At 39.8% G+C, this 27,514-nt stretch overlaps 2 protein-coding genes across 6 annotated transcripts; both read right to left on the bottom strand.

The window, feature by feature from the left end:
• Window positions 1-1,624: 1,624 nt before the first annotated feature.
• nfascb (neurofascin homolog (chicken) b) lies at window positions 1,625-20,240 on the bottom strand. 5 transcript variants are annotated; one of them, XM_084916550.1, is made up of 28 exons: window positions 20,150-20,240; window positions 17,591-17,739; window positions 16,638-16,765; window positions 16,432-16,537; window positions 16,136-16,326; window positions 15,654-15,776; window positions 14,327-14,545; window positions 13,087-13,198; window positions 12,739-12,926; window positions 12,525-12,656; window positions 12,285-12,428; window positions 11,196-11,307; window positions 10,943-11,106; window positions 10,699-10,846; window positions 10,419-10,543; window positions 10,227-10,328; window positions 9,902-10,099; window positions 7,249-7,319; window positions 6,927-7,149; window positions 6,367-6,482; window positions 5,363-5,573; window positions 5,104-5,226; window positions 4,691-4,864; window positions 4,359-4,490; window positions 4,057-4,126; window positions 3,282-3,293; window positions 3,070-3,105; window positions 1,625-2,932 (listed from the first exon to the last, which is right to left on the bottom strand). In XM_084916550.1, exons 3-28 carry the CDS (start codon window positions 16,711-16,713, stop codon window positions 2,701-2,703), a joined length of 3,540 nt encoding a protein of 1,179 aa, XP_084772676.1. In that variant the 5' UTR covers window positions 16,714-16,765; window positions 17,591-17,739; window positions 20,150-20,240; the 3' UTR covers window positions 1,625-2,700. The 5 variants fall into 5 exon arrangements, with proteins under 5 accessions (XP_084772676.1, XP_084772674.1, XP_084772675.1 ...); XM_084916548.1 differs by lacking the exon at window positions 20,150-20,240 and adding an exon at window positions 18,556-18,634; XM_084916549.1 differs by lacking the exon at window positions 20,150-20,240 and adding an exon at window positions 18,427-18,525 and having other exon boundaries at window positions 16,638-16,795.
• LOC146364663 (calcium-independent phospholipase A2-gamma-like) lies at window positions 18,556-26,859 on the bottom strand. Its single transcript, XM_084916552.1, has 10 exons — window positions 26,718-26,859; window positions 24,535-25,970; window positions 24,248-24,400; window positions 24,008-24,165; window positions 23,354-23,448; window positions 23,086-23,257; window positions 22,931-22,988; window positions 22,582-22,776; window positions 20,150-21,726; window positions 18,556-18,664 (listed from the first exon to the last, which is right to left on the bottom strand). Exons 2-9 carry the CDS (start codon window positions 25,885-25,887, stop codon window positions 21,268-21,270), a joined length of 2,643 nt encoding a protein of 880 aa, XP_084772678.1. The 5' UTR covers window positions 25,888-25,970; window positions 26,718-26,859; the 3' UTR covers window positions 18,556-18,664; window positions 20,150-21,267.
• Between the last annotated feature and the right edge of the window lie 655 nt (window positions 26,860-27,514).

Genomic DNA, 27,514 nt, shown 5'->3' with positions numbered 1-27,514 from the left:
GATCTCAAAACTGGATTATAGATGGCAGAGAGTTGGTGTCGTAAACCCCCGCCTCTGTTCAAAGATGGTCGCTCACAGTGGACATAGATGGCTTCTTTCACTCCTCTTTCAAACCATCTGTCCTCTCTGTCCAAAATGTGAACATTGGCATCCTCGAAAGAGTGTCCTTTATCCTTAAGATGCAGATGGACTGCTGAGTCTTGTCCTGTGGAGGTGGCTCTTCTGTGTTGTGCCATGCGCTTGTGAAGTGGCTGTTTGGTCTCTCCAATGTAGAGGTCTGGGCATTTCTCGCTGCACTGTACAGCATACACCACATTGTTAAGTCTGTGTTTTGGCGTTTTGTCTTTCGGGTGAACCAGTTTTTGTCTGAGCGTGTTGCTGGGTCTGAAATGCACCGGGATGTCATGCTTGGAGAAAACTCTCCTAAGTTTTTCTGATACCCCGGCTACATAGGGGATGACAATGTTGTTGCGTCTGTCCTTCTTATCCTCCCTCGCTGGTGTCTGGTCTTCTTTTCTGTGCCTCTTTGCTGACTTTAAGAACGCCCATTTAGGATAGCCGCACGTTTTGAGTGCTTCCTTTACATGTGTATGTTCCTTCTTTTTTCCTTCAGGCTTAGAGGGAACATGTTCTGCCCGGTGGTGTAGGGTCCTAATTACTCCAAGTTTGTGTTCCAAAGGGTGATGGGAGTCAAAGAGGAGGTACTGGTCCGTGTGTGTGGGCTTCCGGTAAACTTCGATGTTGAGTTTGCCGTTCTCTTCAATGTGCACAGCGCAGTCCAGGAAAGGCAGAGGCGGGGGTTTACGACACCAACTCTCTGCCATCTATAATCCAGTTTTGAGATCCCTTCCCAGACGCCTTAACGCCCACTCACATCCTGGGCCATCTGACCTCAGGAATTCGCATGATAAGGTGGGGCCAGGTTTCACAATGAACACACCCGAAACTCTGGCTGATTGGGACCCACACCCGCTTTCACACCTTGGCTCAGGCGATTAGAGGATCATCAGGGGGTCCTTTTGTCCCTCTGTGGGGGGATACTCCCACTAGGTTTATATCTGGGACTCTCCACCATTTGACCTTAGAACTGAAGAAGCTTCTCGGATGAGAGGTGAAACGTCTTCAAGTAACTTAAAGAAGTCCAGACGCTTTTCTTTGCAAGCTCCTTTGACTACGATGACCTGGATGACTGAGAACCTTCACAGACAATTAGAATGATAGATTACACTTCACTTGTTTGATGTAACCCTTCCAAGACTGGACAGTAACAACTGCTTCTTCAAGATCACTGTTAATAATTTTCCTCTCTGGCACCTATTATAGAGGTGGTCATGATCATGATGATTGTTTTTATCTTATATTTTTTTTAAAATCTTATATATATATTTATATATATACTTATCTCATGTGACTGTAACATCTGGACATGTGTGCATTATTCATGTTCTTTCCACTCTGCAAGAACATGACTAAACATTATTTTGTGGTCATGTGTTACAGTGGTTAACCCTAAATTGATGTTAAAAGCTAACTCTAAGAATGATAACAAAAGAAAGTTTTGGGCATCCCTTTAAAATTCCAAGATACAGAAGCTGATTTCAATATTTAGTCATATGAAACATCCTAGAAATACTTTCACTTTATTTAAAATCAGATATAACAGTCTTAATACAGAGGTGGCATTAGTAGTAAAAAAAAAAAACTCCTGTTACATAAATATTAGTCATTTCTACTGTGAGTGAAATTAGGAGACCGGTTCATGTGTGATCTCTGATTTTATAGTTGATTTATGGCTCACAATTGATTCCTCAAATGGTTTGACATCTTGTTTCATACAGAATCAGATTTTAAACTGACAAATGAATTGTTAGTCCATGGAAAGATTTTATTTTCCTTTATTTGTAGTTCCCTTTTTGTGGCACAGTTGCGGACACGATAACCTCCATGTCTGTGTGGGTTATCTCTGGGTAGTCTGGCTTCCTCCCATAGTCCTAAGACAGGCATGAGGTTAGGATTTTTTATTATCTAAATTGCCCATAGGTATGAATGTGACTAGTTGTCTGTCCTGCATTTTAGCCTTGTGACAGATTGGGCACCTGTTCAGAGTATAGCCCACCTGTCACCCTAGGACAGCTGGAATAGGCTTTAGCCCCCCTGGCGACTGTGAATTGGATAAGCAGAAAAAAATTGAATTGATAGATGGTTCCCCTTCAGGTGAAAGTAGGACACTTCCCTTCTATGAAACTGCAAGTATTCAAAAATAATAGATTTCTTGAAATTAGCAGGAAAAAAAAATGATAGAACCAATCTAGATCAGTCCTTGTAACCATTTTTATCAACATGATAAACTGTTCCACTTCCATCTCCTGTGATCCGCAGCAAGTGTCTCTTTCCTAATAGGATAACTGAACAATGTATATTTGTATTTTACAAAAGAGATAAAAGCTTTGTTTAAAAAGAAAATCACATCTCTATAGAAAAATTATTCCAACTTTTCTACATTTTATTCCATAAATGCCTGAAAGTTGTGCTGTCTGCAAGGATAGGGAGGGCTTAAACAGCACTTTACTCTCAAGCTGTGTCCTGCTGACAAATAAAAGTTCCTCCAGGTTCTAAATTGAAGGTGGAGGATGCAGGGATAGTAAAACCACATGACATATAGCTCTGTGTATTTCAGAAGCACAGTCTGACATCTGAGTGTTAAGCCAGGGAGTAGATGGTATTTATTGGTGAGTGCAGCTCCAGACTTCCACCAAAGTCCAACTCCCTGACGTCTCTCCTGGTTCCTGTGTACTGGCCAATGAATGAGCCATCTTCATTGAATGGTATCTCGCCCCCTTCTCCATATTCCACCAGACTGTCATCGCTGTCTGATCGCTTCATCATTGCCTCAATAGATGGCTGACCTCTTTGAAGCCCCCGTTCCTCTTCTCTACAAAAAACAATGAAGGAATGAATGATTAAAAAATAAATAAAAACTCAAGATATTATGGAAAAGATAAAAAAATAAAATGATTCAATCTTATTATAAAGTAGTTGTAAAGAATTTGCAGTACTAAATGATCATACCTGCGAGGGTAGGGGAGAGTGGACACACGTGCTATTCTAAAATATGAAAAGAATTCAGTGTGTCAGAGGACTGACTACATTTCCATTCATTTACAAAAGGAAAAAGTATTGAAAGTACAAATACAGTTTTTGCAGCTTCACAAATCTGTAGCATCTTTCCAGGATCGCACAGGTATAATATCAAAGTGTCAATATTTGTTTTTTTTTCATACCTTTCAAGGGACCTTTGAAAAAGAAAAGGATTGAGGTTTTGGAGGGGAAGGGTTTAGATAGAAAAGGCAGAGTAAAAAAAAAGAAAAACACAGATTAATGTAATTATGATCAAAGAGTTATTATAAATCAAATAAAAATAAGATTTGAACCTGTGCATTGTGATGCTAAAATCTAATCAAAATTAAAGATACCCAATGGAGTTTTAAATCAACATTAAAGTTATAAAGAAATAATGGTATATAAGTATTTAGTTCCCTGCTGTTTCACTGATCACATACATGCAGAAGGAGGGTGCAATGTGCTAGCAAAATAAAATGTTAAGTGTAACGTGTTTATGATGAAGGACACTGGAACAGCAGTTCCACTGGGCAGCTTTAATTTATGAAACCAAGAGAAAAATGCACAGGAGCAAATGGATAATAGGTAAACAAATAGGTTGTTTTTATCTAATTTTTCAGGGTTTCAAAGTTTTAATTTTAGTTATAGTTTTCAACAGTGATAGTGTGGTGCAGTGTTACAGTACAACAATAACAAACATAATACACATCTTCCTTGTCGAGTATTATTACTGTGCAATTACAAAATAAATTATAGTACATGACTTAAGAAACGTTGCAAACATTGAATACTTTGTAAAGCAGTTTGGTAAGATAATATTATTTACTGATTTGAGGTGTTGTTAAATCACAACTTCCCTCAGGGAGAAGCAGTAAAAGTTTTTGTTAGTGTCTGAATTTAAAAATTCATTCATTTTCCAGAGAAGGTAAAACTTACCGATAATCAAATGATCCCTCCTGATCTTTGTCATCCACCGGCTCCAGTGAAATGTCCTTTTTATCCCGTACTGAAATAGTACCAATGAGCTTTATTAACACCATGGAGCCTGAATATAGCCTGAATTATAACTAACAATTTTTTGATAATTTGTATTTCTTTTTTAAAAATAAGTTAATTGTTTGTTTTATACTGTATTAAAATTTGGTAAAACATCCCAAACGAAATTCTGTTCAACCAACACTACAAAATGTAAGGCCTTAAAATTTTTCTACAGCTACAGTTAGGCATCACCACCCTACCTGGGTATTTTCCTCCTCTGCTCCGCTTGATGAAACAGACGATGAGAAGGATGAGCACGATGAGAGCCACAGCGCACATTATCCCAATGAACCAGCCCTGAGTGGTGATATCCACCTGATCCTGAGCATAAACTGAGACACGCAAGGGCACACATCATTAAGTAAACCAACGTGAACATAGTCATTTAGTGTTTATTTTATTTGTCTGAGTAGGTGGCTCTAAAGTGTTGTGATTTACACATTTGCTGGGCATGTGCTGAGCTACTTGCTGTGACCCCTTGTGACAATGGAGCAGCTTTAAGCAGTTTTAGCTGAAGAAAGGACTTAATTACTCTCTGTAGTGTAGTGGGGTGATTCCTCTGTATGCCATTCGCCTATCCCTAGGCGAGTTCGTGCTGCCACAGAAAATCTGTATCGAGTGTATCGGTCATATCGGCGGATTGAGAAGCTTGTCACATTAGGAGGAAGCTCTTCAACTCGCAGCTCTTCTCCCCTGGTGGCGTTCACTGTGGAGAGAGTGGGCATTTCCTTTTATAGGGAGAACTGTTGATACTGGTGCTGAGCTATTAACTACCTCCCCTACTCAGAGAGTGACTATGCAAGTGTTCATAAGAACGTACTTTAGTCATATTCTGATCTTTGAGTGCTTATTTAGGAGCACTGTTGAGTTACATAGATGAGGACCTTTGCCAGCTTTACTAGAATAATCAGATTCCTGTTCTTTCAGAGTGTTTTCAGCTCATACCTGTCTGGTACTTGAGGGAATACCCAGTAATTATGCCATTGGGCTCTGCTGGCAGGCCCCAGTCAACATAAATACTGTCCAGATGTCGCTGTTGGATCCTGAAGGATCTAGGAGCAGATGGTACTACAGGAGAGAACACAGCAGCAGATGATAAACATATCGGGGGGAGGAAAAACACATTAATTTGTGAATTGCTTGTGATTGATAGAGGCTAATCTCTAAAATTATTGTTTTGTTGACAAAGTGGTAACACTTTTACCTCCTTCAGGTGTTGAGAAATGTATGTTATTACTTGGCGGCCCTTCGTATCGACTGTTTGCCACAACTATGTACATTTTGTAGTTGCTGTAGGGAATAAGCTCATCAAGGACCCCAGAGGGGTCTGGGCCATTGATAGGAAATTCTTTGGACTTCATCCCTCTGTCAACCCAATGCCACCTCAGCTGGCTGCTGTCCCTCCAGTAGTAGACCTGAGAGACGAGAGACAACACACATTTTAGATCTTCTGCTCTCCAAACAAGCAATCAAGTACTCACGTTACATAGCAACATGAAACTCAGTAATCTTTCTACTGTATGATTTTATCAACCTAAGCTCGATTTCCTCTTAAGATGGCAAAAGCAGATAAAACAATGACAGACCAATTAAGCCAGAGTTTCTTTTACAATACTAAGAGGAGATAAAATGATAAAACACACATGAGGGTAAAGTTTTTTTTTTCTTGAAATTAGCTGAAAAGATAGATAAGTTCATACATAAAAAATTATATTATTATTCAGAATTTCAGTAATATCTAATGTATAGTGTAACTGATTAATTACTGGATGGTCAGGCCCACTATTTAATATATAATGTGGTTGCTGCAAGCTGCTCTCCCGGTGTACTGATAATACAGTGAAAAATGAAATTTTAGAAATCAAATGATAAAGCAACAGCTCAAAATGTAATTTAACTGAATGGCAATTATGGAAAATGCAGAATGGGTTAACTGGGTTAGCTTAAAAACTGTTTTCCATTTGATTCTTTTAGATGTATAGTATATAACTTTTCACACAGAGCACACTCTGAGACTTCTTTCTCAGCTGGTATTAATGTTTTACACACCATTATATCAAATGAAACCTGGTATGTTTTAGTCTTTTGATTGCGTTCATCACCAGCTGCATTTCTTTAAATTAAAATGATTAAATGCCCTTAGTTTTGAATGTCAATAAATAAAAATGTAGTGCAAATTTACTGTCCATTATGAAATGCTGAATTCACCTTGTATTCTTTCAGTTCTCCCATAATTGTGTCACTTGTCACTGGATCCCAGTGTAGAGTCACCTGAGTGCTCTCGATGTCGGACACTCTCAGGTTCAGGGGTGCTGTTGTTGGGCCTTGGGGAAAACACAGATGGCACTGAATTTCGTCTTTGCTATCGGTGAGCATAAAACATGTAATGACAAAAACCGTTTTCCTCCGAAATTATTCATGATTCCCTGCTTTTGTCTCACCAGGAATACTTGGATGTAAACTGACCTCATTATTTGAGATTCTGCCCATGTTAATACTGAACACCCACCATTATTGTAAATTGAATATCAGCTGACAGCCAGTCTGACAAAAAACTAAATGCTAAAAATGAATCAGGGGAACAGTCTGGCTTTAGATGGTGCTTTATACCAAATTAAAGAAATTCTATCTATAGAACAGTTTGTAATCTCTAATGTAGTGAAGCAGAGAATCTACCGAAGTACAATGAAGTTCACCAACATGTATTGATTTCCTTTCAAAATTCCTACTCCTTACTATGTTATGATAAAAGAAATGTAGGTACGTACGGCCTTCACCAGAATAACCAATGACAACAGAAGACTCTGGTCCCAGCCCAAAGTCATTCACTGCCTGGACTTTGATCTCATAAGGAGTAAAGGTATCCGCATCATAGATGTAATATTTTAGCCACTTAGTGGTTGCATTCTTCCACTCCTCTCGAGAATCTCTCCTTCTCCACCACACCAGATACTTTAGATGGGGTCCATTCCACTCTCTGTAGGTTAGAGGCTAAAAGCATGTTTTTATAAAATTAGAAAGCTTTATTGTGCAAAGATATGTGAAGATATTAGTGATAAATAAAAGAAGGATTATGTAAGTTCTGATTACCTCCCAGCTGATTTCCATGTTATTTCTCCATGTACCAACGCCTTTTAAATTCTTTGGGATTATATCTGGAGCTGTGCAAAAAAATGAACACAATTTTGAAAAACTGTTTGTGATTCAGAGAGATACATTTACTACAGTTGAAACATAAGGTAGCTAGCTAATGGAACCTAGCTTAGCATAAAGATCAGAAGTTGGGAGTTGGGAGGTGCCTGGTTTTGCAAAACATCTAAAAGCTTATTTCTGGTACTTTTAGTGATTAACTTATTACTTGTCATTTATTTACTCAAAAGGAAAAATAACTGCAAAAGTAACAAATCTTTTTTATCACTCGAGAACAAGACCCTGAGATACATAAACTCCTCCACTTGGGGCAGGAACTCGTCCCTGACCCGGAGTGGGCACTCCACCCTTTTCCGGCTGAGGACCATGGCCTCAGATTTGGAGGTGCTGTGAACTGTTCCAAGGCGAGCTGGAGGCCATCACCCGATGAAGCCAACAGAACCACATCATCTGCAAAAAGCAGAGAGGAGATCCTGAGACCACCCAAGTGAAAGCCTTCCGCCACTTTGCTATGCCTAGAAAATCTGTCCATAAAAATTATGAACAGAATTGGTGACAAAGGGCAGCCCTGGCGGAGCCCTTCACCCACCAGGAACGAGTCTGAATATTGCCGGCTGTGTGGACCAAGCTCTTGCAACGGTTGTATAAGGATTGAATGGCCCGTAGCAATGGGCCAGACACCCCATACTCCTGGAGCACCCCCCACAGGACCCCCCGAGGGACACGGTTGAATGCCTACTCCAAGTCCACAAAACACATGTAGACTGGTTGAGTCCCACAGGCTAACCAAGCCCGATAGGACTCCTTCTTCAGCTTGGTGGCTCCCCTCACCTCTGGGGTCCACCGTTTGGTTCGGGGATTACCACCACAACAGGCACCAAGTACCTTGCAGCTGCGGATCAGTGCAGCGGCTTCGGCAATGGAGATGCTGAACATCGTCCATTCGGACTCAATGTCCCCAGTCTCCGTCGGAATGCTGTTGAAGCTCTGCCGGAGGTGTGAATTGAAGATCTCGCGGATTGGGGCCTCTGCTAGACGTTCCCAGCACACCCTCACTGTATGTTTAGGCGCGCCAGGTCTGTCCAGCGTCCTCCCTCGCCACCTGATCCAACTCACCACCAGGTGGTGATCAGTTGACAGCTCAGCCCCTCCCTTTACCCGAGTGTCCAAAACATATGTCCTCAGGTCTGGCGATACAATTACAAAATCGATCATCGACCTGTGGCCTAGAGTGTCCTGGTGCCACGTGCACTTATGGACACTCTTATGTTCGAACATGGTGTTCGTTATGGCCAAACTGTGGTTTGCATAGAAGTCCAATAACAAAACACCGCTCGGGTTCAGATCCAGGAGGCTGTTCCTCCCAATCACGGCCTTCCAAGTCTCACTGTCATTGCCCACGTGAGTATTGAAGTCTCCCAGAAGGACCACAGAGTCCCCAGGAGGAGCACCCTCCAGTGCCCCACCCACGGACTCCAAGAAGGCTGGGTACTCTGAACTGCTGCTCGGCGCATAAGCGCCGCCGACAGTCAAGACCCATTCCCTGACCCGAAGGCGAAGGGAACAAACCCTCTCGTCCACTGGGAGAAATCCCAACATACCAGCAGCAAGCCCAAGGGATACCACGATACCCACCCCAGCCCGCCACCTCTCACCAGGGGCAACTCCAGACTGAGACAGAGTCCAGCCCCTCTCCAGGAGGCTGGTTCCAGAGCACAGGCCATGTGTTGAGGTGAGGTCACACACTATCTCAGGCTCCTTCCCCACCAGAGAGGTGACATTCCATGTCCTGGTAGCCAGGACCTCCGCTCCTGGCTCCTGCCCGGCTCACATTGCACCCGACTCCTACGGTGCCTCCTGCGGGTGGTGGGCCTGCAGGAAGATGGGCCCATGTCCCTTTTTCGGGCTGTGCCTGGCCGGGCCCCATGGACTAAGGCCCGGAGACTCTGTCATGGTTTGGTCCTGCATTTCAGTCAGCGGTGTTGGAGATCTTGTCATGATTGATGGAATTATGATAGCATAAATGTAATGACAGATTTTGAGCTACCGTATAATCTGGAAAGCATTTGATTGGCAATGGCTTCATTTTTCAGCAACGCCAATGATCTCAAACACACAACCAGTGCACTAAAAGCATACCTGGATAGTAAAACACACAATGGAACACTATCAGCCATGGATTGGCCTCCCCATAGCCTGGAAAACTACATTATTGAAGCTGGTAGGGATCTTCTTGACAGAAAAATAAAAAACTGCAAATATCCAAAAAGAGCTTTGGATGTCCCTCAAGAAGCCCTGAGAACTATTCTAGAAGATTTCCTATAGAAATTACATTAAAGCTTGCCTAAGAAAGTTCAGGCTTTGTTAAATAATAAAGGTGGTCATACCAAATACTAACTTTGAAGCTCATTAGACTTGTACAAACTTTGTTTTTGCCTCATATACTGTATTTCCTCACATTTACAATTTTCCTAGCAAAATATAAAGAAATAAGAGGTACTTCAAAACTTTTGCACAACATTGTCATATATCCCAGTCTTTACTCTGAGTATTTATTGTCCCAAACAAAAACATTTGCTAGTATGACACCCACGTGCACCGCTGGTCTGAAAACGCTTAGATGGACGACTAGGGCGACTAGCTCCAATTTCGTTAATAGCGATGACTCTGAACTCATAGTAAGTAAAAGGTATGAGATGCAAAATGACAGAGTTGAGGTTCCCTGGGTACGTTGAAAGATTTCTCCACTTTCCAGGCAACCAATCATCGTCGTCATATTGCACTAAGAACTCTGCGAGAGAACAAAGAATGCAAAAACAACCAAAATGCTAGTCAATACAGCAAAAGAGTCCTCAAAAATGGTAATAATGTTTAAAAAAGTGTTTACTTTTGTAATTTTTTGAGTTTTCATCTTTTACCTGTTATGGGGCTGTGGTTGCTATCTCCAGGAACCCAGCTCAGTCTTACAGTACGTTCATATGGATCAGATAACTCCAAGTTAGTGGGAGGATTTGGACGGTCTATAAATAAAATAAATACAGAAATAATTAAAAAGACATTTCAGCATGTCATATGGTTGATAAAATATCTTTGGTTTCAGTGTTTCATACCCATCACCATTAGGTGTGCTGAGGCAGATTTCTGTTCAAGCTCACTCTTGATGACACATGTATAATTTCCCTCATCGCCTGTGTTTACATTAGTTATCACTAGATTTGATTCATCCATTGAGATTCTGAGAAATTGAATAAAATTGGTGAGATCTAGAAGCTCATTTGATTACACTGAAACTAATAATATAACCTTAGTTGCACAAACAGGCCTCATATATGTACTCATATATGCATAAATGTACTTTAATTAACAGTAAATAATACACAATAATCCTACCTCCAACCAAGAGTGAGATGCTTTTTGTTTTTCAGCCAAGTGGTTGTGATAGGAGTCGTGACATCTGCTGTTACACCACACTCCAGGCGGACATCACTTGCACGCATGACTTTCATACTCTGTGGTCTTGTGACAATTAATATGGGTTCTGCAAACAAAATAAATACAATATTGTACAATGAAAAAAAATGTATGTCAAATTTTATTGCCAATTCAATTATTTTTTATTTTAATGACTCTTCACCTTTGACCTCTACTCTGACTTGATCCTCATCTCTCCCTGCAATGTTGCTGACTACACACACGTAAGTTCCTTGGTCTTCTATCTTGATATGTTTGATCTCCAGAGTCCCATTGCTGTGGGTTTTAAAACGATTTCCTTCAAGATTTCCTTGCCCATATTTGGACCTGTGTAAGAAGAAGCATGGACATATGTTAAGACACACACTTACTGTGAGTGGATTTATAAATCATAACAGTGTCACACGCCATCTTACCATCTCAACTCAGGCACTGGAGAACCAAAGTACTGGCAATCTAAAAAGGTACGACTACCCTCAGTCACTTTGATGAATTCATTTCTTGCCCCAAGGATTCGTGGTGTTGCATCTATGGGAAAAGGGAGCAACTGCAGCATCATCAGTGATTATTTGACTTCAATATGCACCCAGTATACTCTCCCATGATATAAAAAAAGCAAATTTGACCTAAACAATGCATCATGGCAAGGACACGAGCGGTAGAAAAACATGTGTTATTTCTACCTCAGATAGGGAATGACCGGTCCAAAATCTGATTATTTAATTAAACCCTCATCTGTAAGAACTGAACTACATAATTTGTTAAGTAATTTGCCATTGTTGATAGATGTGCATGGTTGATTTTTTTACTCTTTATTATCCTAAGCCTATACTGAACTGCAAATCTTTAAACCTGATACACATAAAAACTCAATGTTACGTCAAAACTATCGGCAGCGAAATTAAAGGATTATTATTTAAATTTAATATTTACTATATAAAATATGGAACTGTGACTGCATATTGTGCTTAATAAATTGTCCTATTACATTTTCAAATGTAGTTTTGAGTAAAGAAAGTTAAAAAAAAAATGCTAACAAACAGTTTCACTCTCCTAAAGAGTAACTTTTCAAATGAGTAATTATAGATGGGTGTAAAGCAGGGGTCTCAAACTTAAATGAGCTGTGGGCCACTGCTGGCACTGTCATCTCATTGGAGGGCCACTTTAGTGTTCAAGTAGTACAGAAAAAAAAAACAAGAAAACACCCATAAATATTTGCAAAAATCTAGCGTTTTGTTTGTTTTTTAAAATATTGTATAACGAGACAAAATTGCAAACGTGAACTCATTTTTTGTTCTCACTCTTAACTAAATGAAGCCTTTTATTGAACTATCAAATTAACACACTGGTACTGGTCTTTCTGGACAGATACGTAGCAGGACTTCTGCTATAATTCTGTTTATATTTAACAAAATAAAAATGCAGACATAAGTGTACACATTTGTTTTCTTTAAAAATAACTCTGTTTTAATTAATGTTATGAATGACAGTGGTTGGTAACTTACGTAGCACATTAATAAATGCATTGGCCAATAAGTAGCCATACTGATTTGAAGCATTGCATTGGTAGACAGCAGTGTTTTCAGTAGTTACACTGCGGAAGATTAGCGTTTCTCCTGAAACCTGTCTGTTAGGCAGTGGTGTAGCAGCTGAAAAAAAACCCACCAAAAAGGAAAAATAAAAGTTAGGCACAATATTTTTTTATTCATTTTTATGCCTTTTAGACAAGATCTCCTAAAACATACTTTCAATCGGTTCTCCGTTAATGAACCAGCTGATTGTGGGACGAGGAGCCCCATCAGCGCGACACACCAACCGTCCATTTTCCTCTGGTGCCAAAATCAGGTTGGTGGGTTTTTCCAACCAGAAAGGAGTCGCTGTCAAACAGAAATATGTTATTAGTTTGGATTATAACGATCAGTCCAAACATAAAATACTCTATGTTTCTGAAGAACTCACCTTTGACCCTGACAGTTATTGTGTGCTCAGCGTAGCCTAACCTATTTTTAGCAGTGCAGGTGTATTCACCTGCATCTTCAAAAGATGCTTTTGGGATTTGAATCATTTTGTTGAAGTTCTTCACTTTCATGCGAGATGTCACTTGCAAGTCCTCTCCATCCTTGGCCCAGGTAATGTGAGGAGTTGGCCTTAATAATGACAAACAAGGCTTTACACAGGATAACTTTAATGAATTCAAGGTGAAAATACTTACACTAAACACAAAATAAACTGTTGTATAATCATTTGTGGCATAAACTTGAAATTACAATATTTTTTTTGTGTGTGTGATCCTTATTGAAGACTCACATTCCTGCAGCAATGCACTCCAGGAGCAGCTCCTCCCCCTGCAGGACCAATATTGAGCTTGATGAGCCTGTAGGAGACAGCCAGGTGGGAGCAGCCTCAACCACTGCATGAGCTTTGGAGAAAAATAACCAGAAAATCCCCGTCAAACACCTCAAACATTGAGTCATCACACTCTTCATCCACAACAGTAGTATAAAAGATTAATAATCAACATTTCAGCCTTGTGGCACACGGGCACCTACTCAACCAGTGAGCTAAACTAGCTCCAAAAGGAATAGGATTTTAATTTGTCATGTGCTGGTAGTGATTATATTTAGTGGCAACTTCCTGTGTTTCAAGCAACATATGCTAACATCCCAACTTGTTATTTGATTCATTTTTATCTACTGCATTTATTAATTTGCTGTGCCTGTACTCTATGTTTGGTCAACGTCTGAAATGTACCTGTGCTGTTTGCATGTTATGTGTAAAGGGCTGGGTGGGTGCCTATAAAGTGGCTTCAAACAGTGACAAATGGTAGAAAGGTGATCTGGAATAAGAGCAAAATGACAAGACACGGGGCAAAATAGTATTGTGGGAGACCTCACCCACTCGATGGACTGTATCACTAACAGATAGAGGAAGTGGCTGACATCCTACCAGGCAGTCTAAAGGACAGCACAGAGACTCTGCCTAAGCACCAGATCCATACAGGATCCAATTTGCAGATAGTGCAAAAATGCTATGTCCAGCACATAGTAGCAGGCTGTACGATGCAAACTTGGACAGCATACAGTATCATGTGATCATGATCATGTAGTTGAATATCTCCAGTCCTGATGGGAGACACCTCTAACGATGGTTAAGAAAAACAGGGGTAAGGTTCTACAGAAGTTCAGCTTCCAGACAGATTCTGGCAAACCAGTCTGAAATACTAGTGGTTGACTAGAACCCAAAGATAGCAGCTCTGATAGATATACTAATACCAGCCAACAGCCACATTAAAAGGATTAGCACAATGGAACTAAGAAGTACCAAGAGCTGAGATATTAAAAGGAGCAGATGTGGAGGATAAAGTCCAAAAGGGTCCCAGTAGTAGACCCATGTAATAGGACTATTAGGTGCTGTGAAAGGGAAACTGGAAGAGTGGCTCCAGCTGATTTCAGGATTAGATATTGTGCAGAACCTCCAAACTGAAAAGCCTTGAGGATGTAGGACATTTTATAGATAGAGAAATAATTATGAACACAGTTATACTCACTCGTAAGCACCTTCACAACTACAGGCATCTTCTGCTGAATGACATTTTTGTACGGGAATCGGGCATTACAGCAGTAATCAGCAACAGAGTCATTGAACAACACATTAGAGAAATATAGATCTCCATTGACTCCCATGGAAACCCTGCGGTCCTGCCGCACAGGCTGCATGGTGGGGAAAGCTGTCTGAATGGGCCAGTTGAAAGGTCTCGCATATGAACCTGAAATGAAGGACAGAGTTAAAAATTCCTTATTCACATTGCTTTAGAAGTGTAATGCCAATGGTGGCCCTGAAAAGTAAAATGCACCGCAACCCAAGAAAATGCCATCAAATGGACAAGTGCATCAAAAGTGCACAAAGTACAACAGAAGTAGAAAAAAAATTACAGTGGAAACCTCAATACAACACAACAGATGTAGAAAAACACCACAAAAGCTCATAAAACACAATAGAAGTTATTTAGGTGAGACAGTAGCCTGATGGTGTCACAGTACTGGGTCTGTCACCCAGTGGTTTGCATATTTTAGTTTATTTTGTTGATTATTGTATTTTATCTGTCTCCTGTTTTATTCTGAAAGAGTCTGGGGTGTTTTTGTGATTGTGTTTAGCTTCACGTCCCTGTGAGTCATTATGCTTAATTTCAGTCAGCTGTTTCCCCATGTGTTCTCACTTCCCCTGATCAGCTCCTGTGTATTTAAGTCTTCTGTTTTCTGTTTCATTGTCAGGTTGCCTGTTATTCTCTCCACAGTTTTCATAGTCTGTCATATTGTTCACAGTTTTTTCATAGTGTTCTTAGTTTTTTTTAATAGTTTCTTGTTTGCTGCTGTTTTTTCAGCCAAAATAAAGGCTTTTTTTGTGTTAGAACCTGCAACTCCTCTGTCATCTTCTGCTTTTGGGTCCTGTTTCTAAAACACCGGCACACCCCACCGTGACAGATGGAACTGGTTACAAATAATAGCAAACATGTATTTACAGTATTATATGAATCATGCGATTAGAACACACAAAACTTTGCATCTTCATTTCCCTCACAACACAGACCAATCCTGCAGTTCTTCTCAGTGCATATCAGTGCAATCTGAAGCTGTTACATCATGCTATTATCTCCCTCTATTCTATGTTCATTATGTTTTATTCCACTTTTGTTGTGTTTTAAGTGCTTTTGTAGCATTATTCTTTTTGCTGATGTTTTCTTAGGTTGCAGTGCATTTGACCTCTTAGGGCCAACATAGATACCACATGTAACAAAGGGCTGATCAAAATCTTCCTGTTTTTGCTCATTTGACCCTAGACTTGATCTAGCATTTCATTTGGTATCAGACACTTACAACTGGACATCCAGTATGTTTCAGGTTTAAGTGGGCCAGGTGGAGGGTCACAGGACAGGACAAGTGGTAAGCCAGCGCTCACCACCACAGGCTCCACAATCTCTCTTGGCCACACAGGGGGTCCTGCACAAATAGAATAAAACTCCTCTCAGCTGCAAAGTTTGCTTGACACTGCTCATTAAATATTGGCTGATGCTGGATGTTTTGGCCCTATGCCAATTACTGGTATACTTGCTAATATTTAATATACATATTGTTGTTTTGGGTCTTGGATCTTCTGGTTTTCTGTGTTTCTAGTTGTATTTTAAGTTTAAATTTAATTTAATAAATGGAAAAGACCATAGCAAATTAATCTTTAAACAGTGAAAGCCTTTTGGGATGGAAACAGTTTGTTGTCATTTATTTATACATCCCAGATATTTTTAACCAATACACTGAAGTCATTGTATATCTTTTTCACTGCTAGATTCAGACAAACTTACTGTATAATTGTAGTATGATCTTGTGGGAGTATGCAGATCCATACTGGTTGGAGGCAATGCACTGATACTCTGCCTCATACTTTTCTGGATTGTTCCAGGCATAGATATCCAGAGTCCCTGAGCGCCTGCGCATTGACACCTGAGAGTCACGTGCCACATTGAAATACTTCCCATTACGCCTCCATGAGAAACTTCATAAATGAGCAAATGAAAAAAGGCCGGGAAAAAAAAAATCAGTGGTTTGCCAATCTAAGTTTAAAAAAAAAAATCAGTTCAGTGGATTATTTAGGTCTTACATAGGATGAGGGTTTCCTTTGGCTTCACACTCTATTACCATGGTCCCTTTGGGGTCAACAATGTGCTCTTTCATTGACTGCTTTATGATAGTAGGGGGTTGTCTGACTGCAGGCAGAGAAATAAAGTCAGTTTAAGAAGTAATGTGAAAAAACAATTCGTAGACATAAATTTACAACTAGCCAATGGTCTTAAGATATTCGCTTACCTTCGAGAGGGACGTTCAAAGCCCCAACACTCTGCCATAAAAGTAGCAGCAGCGCTGGTTTGACCAGTGTCCCCATCTTTATATTTCATTTAGTCCAGAATTGATTGTGGTCACCTATTTTTCTACTCCTAGTTTGAACGAAAAGTAACACAAGACATCTAGAAGACATTACATCTTGAACAAATTATAAAGTGAAGAAAACATTTTACTCATAGTTCACAATCTAAACTGTAAAGCAAATATACTTTAAAATTTTCCTGTGACAATTGTAATTATTATGACTGATGCTTGAGGTGCAGTTATGAGATTTTTTATTATGTGTATATGTATGGAAACAAGACAAACATCATTTTTGCTACACAGTTTTGTATTTTTCTTGTTTGCGTGAAATACTGCATAGTCTCACAGTCAGTTATTACATATCTGAAACATGTGACAATTGAGTCTAAGCATAATATGGTGGGAATAACTGGTTTACTATAAAACAATGTAGTATTAAAATCTATTAGCATTAAACTGTTTTCTTTTTAAGGAAAAATCTTGTAGATGTAGTAAGTAAAATATTTCCCATTGAAAACCTAAAAAAAGTGACATAAAATTGCAGTATATGTGATGTGTATTTGTACTTAGAAACACTTGTTTAGAAGCTGCTGCTGTGTTAGATTTACTAACAGAATATTTTCACAACTGCAAGCAAACTGCACAAACAACACAATCTGTGGTTATTAAGCTGTCTACAAGTGACTGCCTCCCACATATGTAAATGAATCCTCCGAATGCCTGACAAGAATAAATTGTGGTTAAGTTCATGTTGAAGGTCGAATACAATTAATCTGTCAGTGTGAACAAAAACCAATTCATTCAATGCCTCTATTTAAAACTGTTTGCTATTAATATGTAATGTACTGTGGAATGTGTCAGGACTTCGAAACAAAAAAGTTATGCGAACCTACCTCACTTCAGGGTTTCAAATCAGGGTTTTCTCCTCCCCATCTCTGTTACTTTCACACAGCAACAATAATCCAATGACTTCAGGAAATTATTCTTGTTTGTGCTGTGTAGAAATTAATACTCCAGCCCTTCAAATATCAGGTCAAGAACCCTAGAGGAGTTCATACACATCAGTAATTGAGTTTCTGTCCGTCACTGCCACTTACACTCTGCCCACCCATCTCATGAATAATGAATGAGCACCACACAACACCTCCACCTCACCCACTTCACTGCTCTGACCAGGCTGTCATAATGCTGAACACTTCGTCAACGTGGTTACAAAACTAATTTTGCACAATAAATAAATTGAAGTTCAAAGAATAACTTTAAAAAAAGGACTATATCAAGAGAGGCTTGTTACATGGTTGAGCATATTTTGGCAGCACATGTATTTTCTTCAAAATTTACTTCTGAAAAATGTTTGCTTGATCCGGTGTGAGCAAAATCTGTTTAGTAAAAATGAGGCTGGACCACATGAAAGCAGAGAACAACCCAGATTCTGTACAGTTTGCATTCTTGCTGGTTATGATGACATCAAAATGTGGGCTTTATTGTTGAATGCAGAGAACTGGGAAGCAGAGCATGAAAGCAATATCTGTTTCCAGTGTATGAATACTGCATCTGGCACATCTCGTATCACATGACATCCTGACAAAGGCAATTGAAACAAGACTAATGTTTTGTTTTGTTTTTTTGTTTTTCAAAATACCAGTTAGGATTTGATTGACTTTTTGTGAAAGAGAGTTTTCTACACTCAGTCATTCACACTCATTGGAAAGCAGGAAAAGGTCATTACCATTCATCTGAGAAAATCCTACGGGGTAGGCGGAGAGCAGTTTTCTTTTCTAGAAGGTGCCAAAGATGCAGGAGAAGCTGTATTTGTGTTAGACAAAAGCCATCTCACGGCTGTTGACAGTGTCCTGACCTGTGTAGGCTTTCAGGCATTCACATGGTGCTGCATGTACAGACCAGCACCGACTGGATAGAACAATAGCTCGGTGTTGAGGTGGGGTAAAATGAGGTGGCACTGCAACCTAAGGATTAAAATAAAAGTATAGTCAAAATTTATATTTCCAAATTTTTAAAACTAAATATTATGATTAAGTAGTGCTTTATCATGGTAATAGATTTATTTTCTTTCTTTTTTTTACTGAATAAAAAGAATTCAGAGAAGAGAGAATATCAGTGCATCTACAATGGAAACCATTACAATCCTCCATTAACATCAGAAACACATCTTGACTTGGCTCACATAGGACACAAAAGCACAAGGGGTGTGTTAAGCCCTTTGGGTCTCAGAATAAGCATTTTCCCCCCATAGATTGGACTGAAGCAGGCCTGAAAGTGAGCCGTGATCAGTGCCATGCACCAGATTGCATGGCACTGAGGCAGACGAGGCCAGCTCGGTGACGACAAAAAGGTCTCTATGCTCGTAGGTCCCCTTTGGCACGAGTGCCCAGGGCTCGGGTAAGAGCAGATGGCATGTGAGAGGGAGTGTTCAACCACACAAGATGCTTGTTCAGAGTCAGAGCACCTATCGTTTGCGCTTTGACGTCACTGCATCAGAGAGAGCAGAAGAATAGGATGGAAAGAAACTTCTGTTGAGCAGGACACTGTGCGAAATTACATCATCACCACTGTGCAGCCAAAACAATACTGCCTCACTGAGCTGAATACTCATTTTATAGTTTGATGAGCACAAACTGTAACAACATTTCTCCCCCAAAAATGTCAATGTGGAAAAAATGCATACACTTTATTAGGAAGAAGTGCTCAGTTGAATGAAATACAATATAATATCTCTATTTTTTTTTTATATTTGTATGACTATACATGTTACCATATTTTAAATACATGAAAGGATCTAAATGTTTAACATCTTATGGCCGCATGCACACATATTTTAATATTTAAAAGGTATCAGCTACTGTACCTTAGCTGTCATTTTGCACTGAATACAAAGTACATGGGGGTATGCATAGATGTTATAAATTTTACTAACTAAACTACAAATGTCACTTTCATGGGAAGAAGTCAGTGGCCATCTGTACAAAATCTCTGTGTGTCAATTAATCTTGAAAACTGTGGCACATTTCCATAGATATTTCAAAAGATGGACCTGATAGTGGTGTTAGAGGAAAAGCCAAAGGATTACATAAGTCATATAGATTTGTTCCTGGGACACCGTGCATAAACACCGTATCCACCTCATATTATAACATCACCGCTCCAAAAATTATGTTAATGCATATCAGTTCTCTAAATGTCATGCTCAGGAACTGCACAACATAGCGCTCACTCTCACATAAATCTGCTGATGCATTTGTCGACCAGCCCCACATCTCAGTTCACACTATGACATCATTAAGACCTTGACTTCCTTGAAAGACAGATGCAAGGAATAACACACTCATTTGCCCAACAAGACACTTGATGCTAATCTAAAGTTTTCTAATGTTTTTTATAACACCACATATACTGTAGTCCTAATTACAGTTGGTAAATGTGTAGTGTCCTACCTTTGAGTCTTTTTTGGTCTTTGGTTCCTTCTTCCACTTCGTGTTTAGCTGAAAGCAGATCCCTACCTTTTCCCGATCTTCTGTCACAGCAACATGTCCACACTGTGCCTTACCTCTCCAGCAACATTTGAGTATAGTACAATTTTTTTATTCCATTATGTTAAAAAAGGTGACAGAGCCTGGCAAGGGAGTCTGATTCGGATGGCTGTCCTTAGCCTGGGTCACACGCTTGGCGAACAGGCCCTGAGAGCTTGTTATAATAAATCCATTGTGAAATCCACACATAAATATAACGTCATCTTCATTGTGATGGGTGGGAAGTTAAAACAGAACTGCTATATCATGCACCAGCTCATAGATTAGGTTTTGGGGGCATCCAGCCAGCATCTATTAAAAATAATTTAAAGCTTTGTAAGAGGTGATATTTTTTCTTTTGTCTGTGCTGATTCTGATTTTGAGATAGATGGTAGATGGGGGGTGGGTCATTGACCTTGTATCTTCACACTGGCTGGCACGAATACACACTCTCTCTTTAGACAAAGCGTTTCTGTCTGAAACAAAGTCAGCTTTTTGTGGACACGGAGGCACGGCTTCCAGGCACATGGGGGGGATTTAACCCATTATAGTCAAGCGATTGGAGGACTTCTTTTTCACTTATAAACTTTTAAAGACTGCAGTAATCTGAAAAATAAAACCCTGAAGAGTGGCATTTAATATGTTTAATGAAACATAGACTCTTAAATAAATATTCTTTGATTTTCAAAGACAGAAAGACCTATAGTGAACTATATTTATACATTAGGCGTTTTTTAAAAAGTGCATCAAAGTGCTTGTGAGTATTTGTTCTGTCTAGGTCATAAAGTCAAAACAAAATATATCAAAAGATCAGACAAAAACACACAAAACCCCTGCACATTTGAACTGCTTAGCAAAGCTCAGATGATGAGCTTTTGGTTGCCTCACATAAACTCAAAATCATGACATATACCACAAGTCAAAAAGCTAAATTTTGTCAAACAGTGTTTATATCATGGATGTTGCCTTTAAAGTGTTTCTGTTATGTGTGCTTCTATGCATATGATATACATCTCTTTGTAGACATCTTTTATCTCACCTTCTCACATCAATCTCTGTTTCATCTCCCAGGCCCTCTCACTGAACCAGTCCTTAGTTCTCCTAATAACCGAGCGTTCTGCTGAAAGCACTAAACAAAGTCTGGCCAGTTTTGGCTGGTTTCTCTCCAGATAGTTCTGTGTGTCTCTCTGCAGCTGGTCCAAGGCCTGCGGCCGGTTCTCGTCAAGCGACACATCAGAGCTCAGCATGGGGTTGAAGCGGAAGTAGACATCTGGGGCCAGCAGGTCATCTAAAAGGGTGTGAACCCCTTCAGTGTCAGTGGCACTGCAGATCAGATTGCTGATTTTGGCCCTCAGGCTCGTGGAGGTAGCAGGTCCCTTCTTAGCACTGTCATAGCGACCTGTGCCCAGGGACAGCACACATTGGAAGTCCTGGTTTGGCCACAGCAAATGGCTTTCATGGACAGCCACGGCACAGGGATTATTCAGGGTGATTCCACCATCCTAATAAGACACAAATTAATCTATAAAGCCAAGAAATTAGCATTTTGTTCAAATCAAACCTGCACAAAAAAGCTTAAGAAAAAAAAAGTCTGAATGATTAGAACTCCTTTGCAATACAATATCAACAGAGGTTCTTATATTTTTGATTTAAGAATTGTAGAAAAGTATTAAGGTGTGAGTGATAGGAAAGGGAGCGACTGGCATTTTTCTGTTTTCCTGAACGGAATGCGATATGTTGAATTTTTGTATGGAATTTGTATCCAACCAAAGACTGTATATAAAAGATGACCATAGTGTGTTGACATCACTGAAAAGCTCCTACAATAATGCTTTTATACTGTTTAACACTTGTTTGGAGCTTTTTTGCACATAAGGTCTTGTAAACCAACTCCATTAATGCTATTTCACTTACGTTCTTACACTGAAGATTGTTTATTCATTTGTTTCAGGTATCAGACTGTAGCTCTGTACTGGCACATATCTTAAGCTGAGGTATCTGTTTTGCATTGGAAATGCAAAAAGCTGTTGTTGAGGCTTCAAAAGAGGACTTTATGGACAAATAGGTGATGCCTTGGTGGCTACCACATCTATTATGTGTGTGCCTGCATCATCACTGCAATTCACCAATTTTTGTGTTCACTTCATTGACTGTCATTAGAAAAAAGATTAATGGCTAACAATTGCCACTAGTTATTGGGGCGTTTTATTTATTAATGTTTTTTTTTTTCTTAAAGCAAAAAGTAAGGTTAACCTTCACCCCCTTCATAGTCCCTCAATTAATCACATTTTTATTTCGCCTATTCACATTTGAGACAAAACAAGGAGATGTCAACATTGGAAACTGTCATTAACAACCTGGTGAATGTCATTTTCTAAGGTAAACTCCTGGAAGTATCCTGGGGCGGCTGACGATGCCCTCACTGCCTGCCACATCTGGTAGCCTGAGCCTCCTGCGTAACGGCTGAGAGAACCTGGTTTGTGGTTATAGTTGCGGAAGACAAAAGCCTTAGGGCTGGTACCCCAGTTTACCACTGTGCTGACTGCAGAAACCTGAGCAGATACCAACAAAACCAATTGTTAAAACTGTGCAAGCTCCAGTTTTTAAGCTAGAATCAAAACATGGAGTCTCACCACAGCGGGGTGCTCCAATACAGCAGCTTGGAAGTCCTTTTATTGGTGTTCTGTGAAAGTGCAATATTCTTACCTTGGGACTGAAGAAATCTCTGGCTGTTTTAATAAGTACTCTATCACCTAGCTTCTCTCTAATGAGAATGAAAACAAGCAGTATCTTATTAACTTGTTAAAAATTTACTCCTTTGAAGGACTGAAGCACATTTAATGTGTCTCTTATGTGCAAACCGGAGTATTGTCTCCCAGGTCTCAGTGTTATAGTAAGAATGGCTCCAGCCCATCTTCACAGTACCAACCAGCGGGTTTTGCCGGAATACTTCAGAACCAAAACGACGATACATGTCAGCACACTCTTCTATAGAAAAACGGGCCAAACCCAACATGAAGGCTAGGACAGCACCTTCAACAAACAGATGCGGAGACATGCATTTTAAATAGAGTTGCAGATTCAGACAGGCATGCATTAAAATGTTAGTCTCAGTTTACTATATGTCACCTGTGCTCACTCCACAGATGTAGTCGAACAGCTGGTGAATCTTTTTGCCTGTTTGATCCTCCAACAGCTTTAATATCTGAAGAGGCACAACACCTCTGAAAAATGCAAAGAAAAAGGACAACATAAACCCCCAGAAATATGAACACATTAGCATAGTCATACACAGAAACAGTGGATACCATCAGGCACAGCTTAACCTTTATATACTGTTTGGCTCAAATTAAACCCATTTTGACATTTAACAGCAGTAAAAACACAATAAATGTATTTGATTGATTTTTCCTGGAGTGACCCAAAATGCAAAAGAAACGAAAATGAAAAATATTTGTAGTTTGTACAGGTGCTTCAATCTGACCTGTACCAGGTCAGATTGCACCTATATGTATTCAGATGGATTTTAGCCTAACCGACATGGATCAAATCAAAGAAAAGGGTGGTTTTGAATGATAGAGTTCAAGGAGGTAAATACCACTTTACATACAAGGAATACCTGTGATCCACAGTCCAAAGATATACATCCTAGGTTAACTAATTCTGAATTGACCATGAATGTTAGATAGTTAAGGTGCTTATTGTATACTAAACAAAATGCTTCATGAATGTGTAGTTAAAGTTGTTTTGAGTGCTTAATGATCTATTTTTTCTTACATTTACCTTGTTCCACCACCATCAATTGAGAGGACTCTTATGCCACGGCCTTTGACTGGATCCGCATATCCGATAAGAGCCAAAGTTTCTCTTAAGGCAGCCTGAAGTTCCTGGTTATGTTCATAGTTCTTCCGTTGTCTCAGCATTGAAACTGCAATTTTCTCCTGGAAACAAACACATGTTTTAAATTTAATGAGGTTAAAACAACTGTTAAATATAAGTATTTGTGTTTAATTCTCTACAGACCTTCCAGATTAAGGCTTTGCATGAGGGGTAGTGGATAAGGTGTTCGTTGAGTGCTTCTATGCAGTCAGTCAGAGCTTCTGGAGTAGAAGCCAGTCTCAGGCTATCAGTGAACACACATGTCATTTCATCTGCTTGTTTCCTATTCAAGACAAGCTGACAAACAAGCAGAATCGCATCAAAGTTCATTTTTATGAATTTTAGCCTCTTAGCAATGAGAGCAGATTTTTATCTTATTTAGTTCATCGGGGCATTAACTGGGAATTAATGAAAATGTTACTTTAACTCACCTTTTTATTTAATACTGCCTGCGGGGCAGAGATGGCAGTTTTGGAGTTGCTTTTTCGATAAACACCCAGCAGTTCTGGAATGGTACTTGTGGGGTTGCAGAGGTAATCCATAAAAGATACACTCTTCAGTCTCTTGGGGGACTTTTGGGATTCAGTGTCCTCATTCAATCCACTTTGACCCTTGAAATACTGATTGATGTGTTGGGATGTTTGAAAATAGTTCTCACTGATTTTAGTTGTATTACAGCTGCTGTGGAAACTGCCTGCAGCTCCTGGGGTGATAGATTCTTCTTGCTTCAGCTGTGAACTGGCACTGTGAGTTTGTGAGGTGGATTGTGTTAAAAGGTGTTTCTTGTAAGTCCAATCCTTCTCTATGAGAGGTTGTTCTTTCGTATTCTGAGCTTCATCTGTTACTTTGGCACCAAAGTATTTATTAATGTGCCTTGCAAAGTGAAGGTATCCTTCCTCCCAGGTACTGGAGTTACTGTTGGGTTCCAGTGCTGCCTTTACTTGAGACTGTTTACCTCTGATTTGTATTTTTCGTCTCTTCTCCCTTCTGTTTGTCTCTTTGGAAGGAGGCTCCAAATTCTCCTGCTTTTGAACTTTTGCCAAACCCTGAGAGAAAACTGTGTTAATGTGATGAGCAACATAATTGTAACCCTCACCAAATCTTGTCGTGAGAGAGCTGATGTGAAATAACTGCAGTCCAGATGTTTCTTGAGTTGAATGACTTGTTACAGAGTCCCACTGTTTGTCCTTACATTTCAAGGTCTGTGTTGTGTCTTTGCTTTCAGGTATATTTTCCTCTGTGGCTGCTTGCTGACTTTGACTAATCCTCTGTGACCTGCAAGCATACTCTGGAGTAGACATAACAACACTGGCATTTTCAGACAGACTTAAAACTTCTTTTCTTTTGAAATAAATGTTAATGTGTCTGGACAATTGATTAAATGATTGACCAAGACACCCTCCAACCGAACTTAAAAGAGAATTGTTCTGAGCCTCGTCAAAAATCCCAACTGGAGCTTTGGCTTTGAAGACATCCTTATTAGAAGATGAATAAAAACGCAGAGCCTGAGGATGTCTCGCCTTTTCTGTAAGGTCTCTAAGAAGACTATAAAAGGTAGAGCTTGTCTCGCTGTGCTTTACTTTTTTAAAAGTGGCTTTTGTTGCAAACCTGGAAGGTTGAGGAGGTGACAGCTGTAAATATCTATGTAGGTCAAGGCAGAGTGGTGCTTTAGTCAGACCATGGTCCTTTCTGAGAAGGTTCATTGTGTATTTATATTTGCTGTACAATTTCAATGTCCTGTTCACACAACATGAACACAATTTTGTGCTCAGGTAACGACCCATGTTGTCTTGATGAGCGGCACTCAGTCAAGGCCTAAATATCACTCAGCACTGAGTCAGGTTGCAGTGGCATATTCAGCAGGAATCTGGAAAAGTCAACAAAACATTTGAACAACAACTAAGTCAGCTCTACACAATAATGACGCTCTGTGGCTGCAGGAGCGTGTTAAACAAAATGCTTATATGACACATGATATTGACATGTTGAGCTTTAGTAGTCATACATGATCAGAAACTTTGCTAATTATAACTAAAAGAAGTGCAGCTCATGATAGTTTCATCATTTTTACTTGTAAATCTAATTATGGGAAAGTTGTGACTCAAAGATGAAATATTAATACTAGGGATAAAATTATTGCATTCATGTTTCCAAAGATTGTCTGCGCTGATGACATGCACATAAACAACTATAAACAACTCTGACCGATCAAACTACAGGCATCATGTTTTACAATAGCCTGGTGCCTTTCTTTCCTTATGCTGTCTCCACAAGAATGTAACATGAAACCTCCGAGCCAGAAAAAAGCGTGGCCTATAAATAACTCTCTATGGTATATCTGTACTTCCATATTTCCATTTTGACAACACAAACACGGCTTTGCCTGTAGTTAGTCTCTTATCCTTATCAATAATGGTGGAATGGTTATTACCATGTAAAATGAAGTGCATGCACTGAGGTGGCTATACAAACTAAAAGGCAGACAGCTCGGGTATGCAATAATCAAACATCGACATAGGTTAAAGTCTTCCACTTAAGCAAGGAGAGGTCACGAATGACAGAAAATGTAACCTTGACAGAATATGTGTTGAAAGCGTACACACTAAAGATTTACCTGAAACATAACACCAAGTTTTCCTGTCTTCACAATTCCTCTTCGTGCAGATGCCTGCTCTCTAAAATCCAGAACAGCAGTTTTGACAGACTGTCAGAGTCGCTTTTTTTTTTTGCTGTGTTTTGACACTTGATTCAATCCTTCCTACACGCAGGACTTTAATCTCATTTGCTGGGCTGGGCTGGGGGTGTGTATGGGGGGTGCGAACTGGCTTGGCCAGTGTTCAATAAGACACACAGGCTTAAGGTCATGTGTTGTCACTGCTGACAAGCACAAGTCTAAAATTAGGGATGGGGTGACAGCTTAAGGTCTCAGTGAACTCATGTTGGGTGCTTTAAACATCACCACACATCACACACACCAAACAGACAGAGCTGTGACTCATCACCGCAAACAGCACTCCAATTCTTAGAAGCTGTGCCCAAGCTGGAAGGTACATGTGATGCAAACAACTGGAAGTCTGCAGTTGTAAATGGATATTATGAAGTGTGCTCATGTTTTAAATTAGAGCCTGGATGTATGGTTTAAATGGGCCAATGTTATTCAGCAAAAACAATTAAATATGTGCTTATGTGACCTTGTGTCATGTTCCTTCTTTGCAGCTGTGCCCAAGGAGGCAGAAGCAAGTCCCTTACCTAGAGCGTTCGATCCCTGGCGTGTATGTCCGGAGTATTGTCTCCCAGGTCTGTAAGTATCCGTGTAAGTATCCTTGGGCAAAATACTGAACCCCAAATTGCCCCCCAGTGGAGCACAAGTGTGTTTGTGAATTTTATGCAAATTGCTTAGGCATGTTTGAA

Source organism: Perissodus microlepis, chromosome 20, assembly GCF_051167445.1.
Source record: "Perissodus microlepis isolate ML-2025 ecotype Zambia chromosome 20, ASM5116744v1, whole genome shotgun sequence".
Lineage (NCBI taxonomy): Eukaryota > Metazoa > Chordata > Actinopteri > Cichliformes > Cichlidae > Perissodus > Perissodus microlepis.
The sequence above is the reverse complement of the archived record's forward strand: the minus strand, read 5'-3'. Positions and strand labels throughout refer to the sequence as shown.

Coding starts and splice junctions, on each gene's coding strand:
- nfascb (XM_084916550.1), bottom strand. CDS start 16,713: ATGGGGACACTGGTCAAACCAGCGCTGCTGCTACTTTTATGGCAGAGT. Junction 11,308..12,284: donor TGCATTTATTAATGTGCTAC/GTAAGTTACCAA, acceptor CTTTTCCCATAG/ATGCAACACCACGAATCCTT. Junction 5,227..5,362: donor TTTCTCAACACCTGAAGGAG/GTAAAAGTGTTA, acceptor TCTCTCCTGTAG/TACCATCTGCTCCTAGATCC.
- LOC146364663 (XM_084916552.1), bottom strand. CDS start 25,887: ATGGGTCGTTACCTGAGCACAAAATTGTGTTCATGTTGTGTGAACAGG. Junction 24,166..24,247: donor GCAAAGCCTTAATCTGGAAG/GTCTGTAGAGAA, acceptor GTTTGTTTCCAG/GAGAAAATTGCAGTTTCAAT. Junction 23,449..24,007: donor ATTGATGGTGGTGGAACAAG/GTAAATGTAAGA, acceptor TGCATTTTTCAG/AGGTGTTGTGCCTCTTCAGA.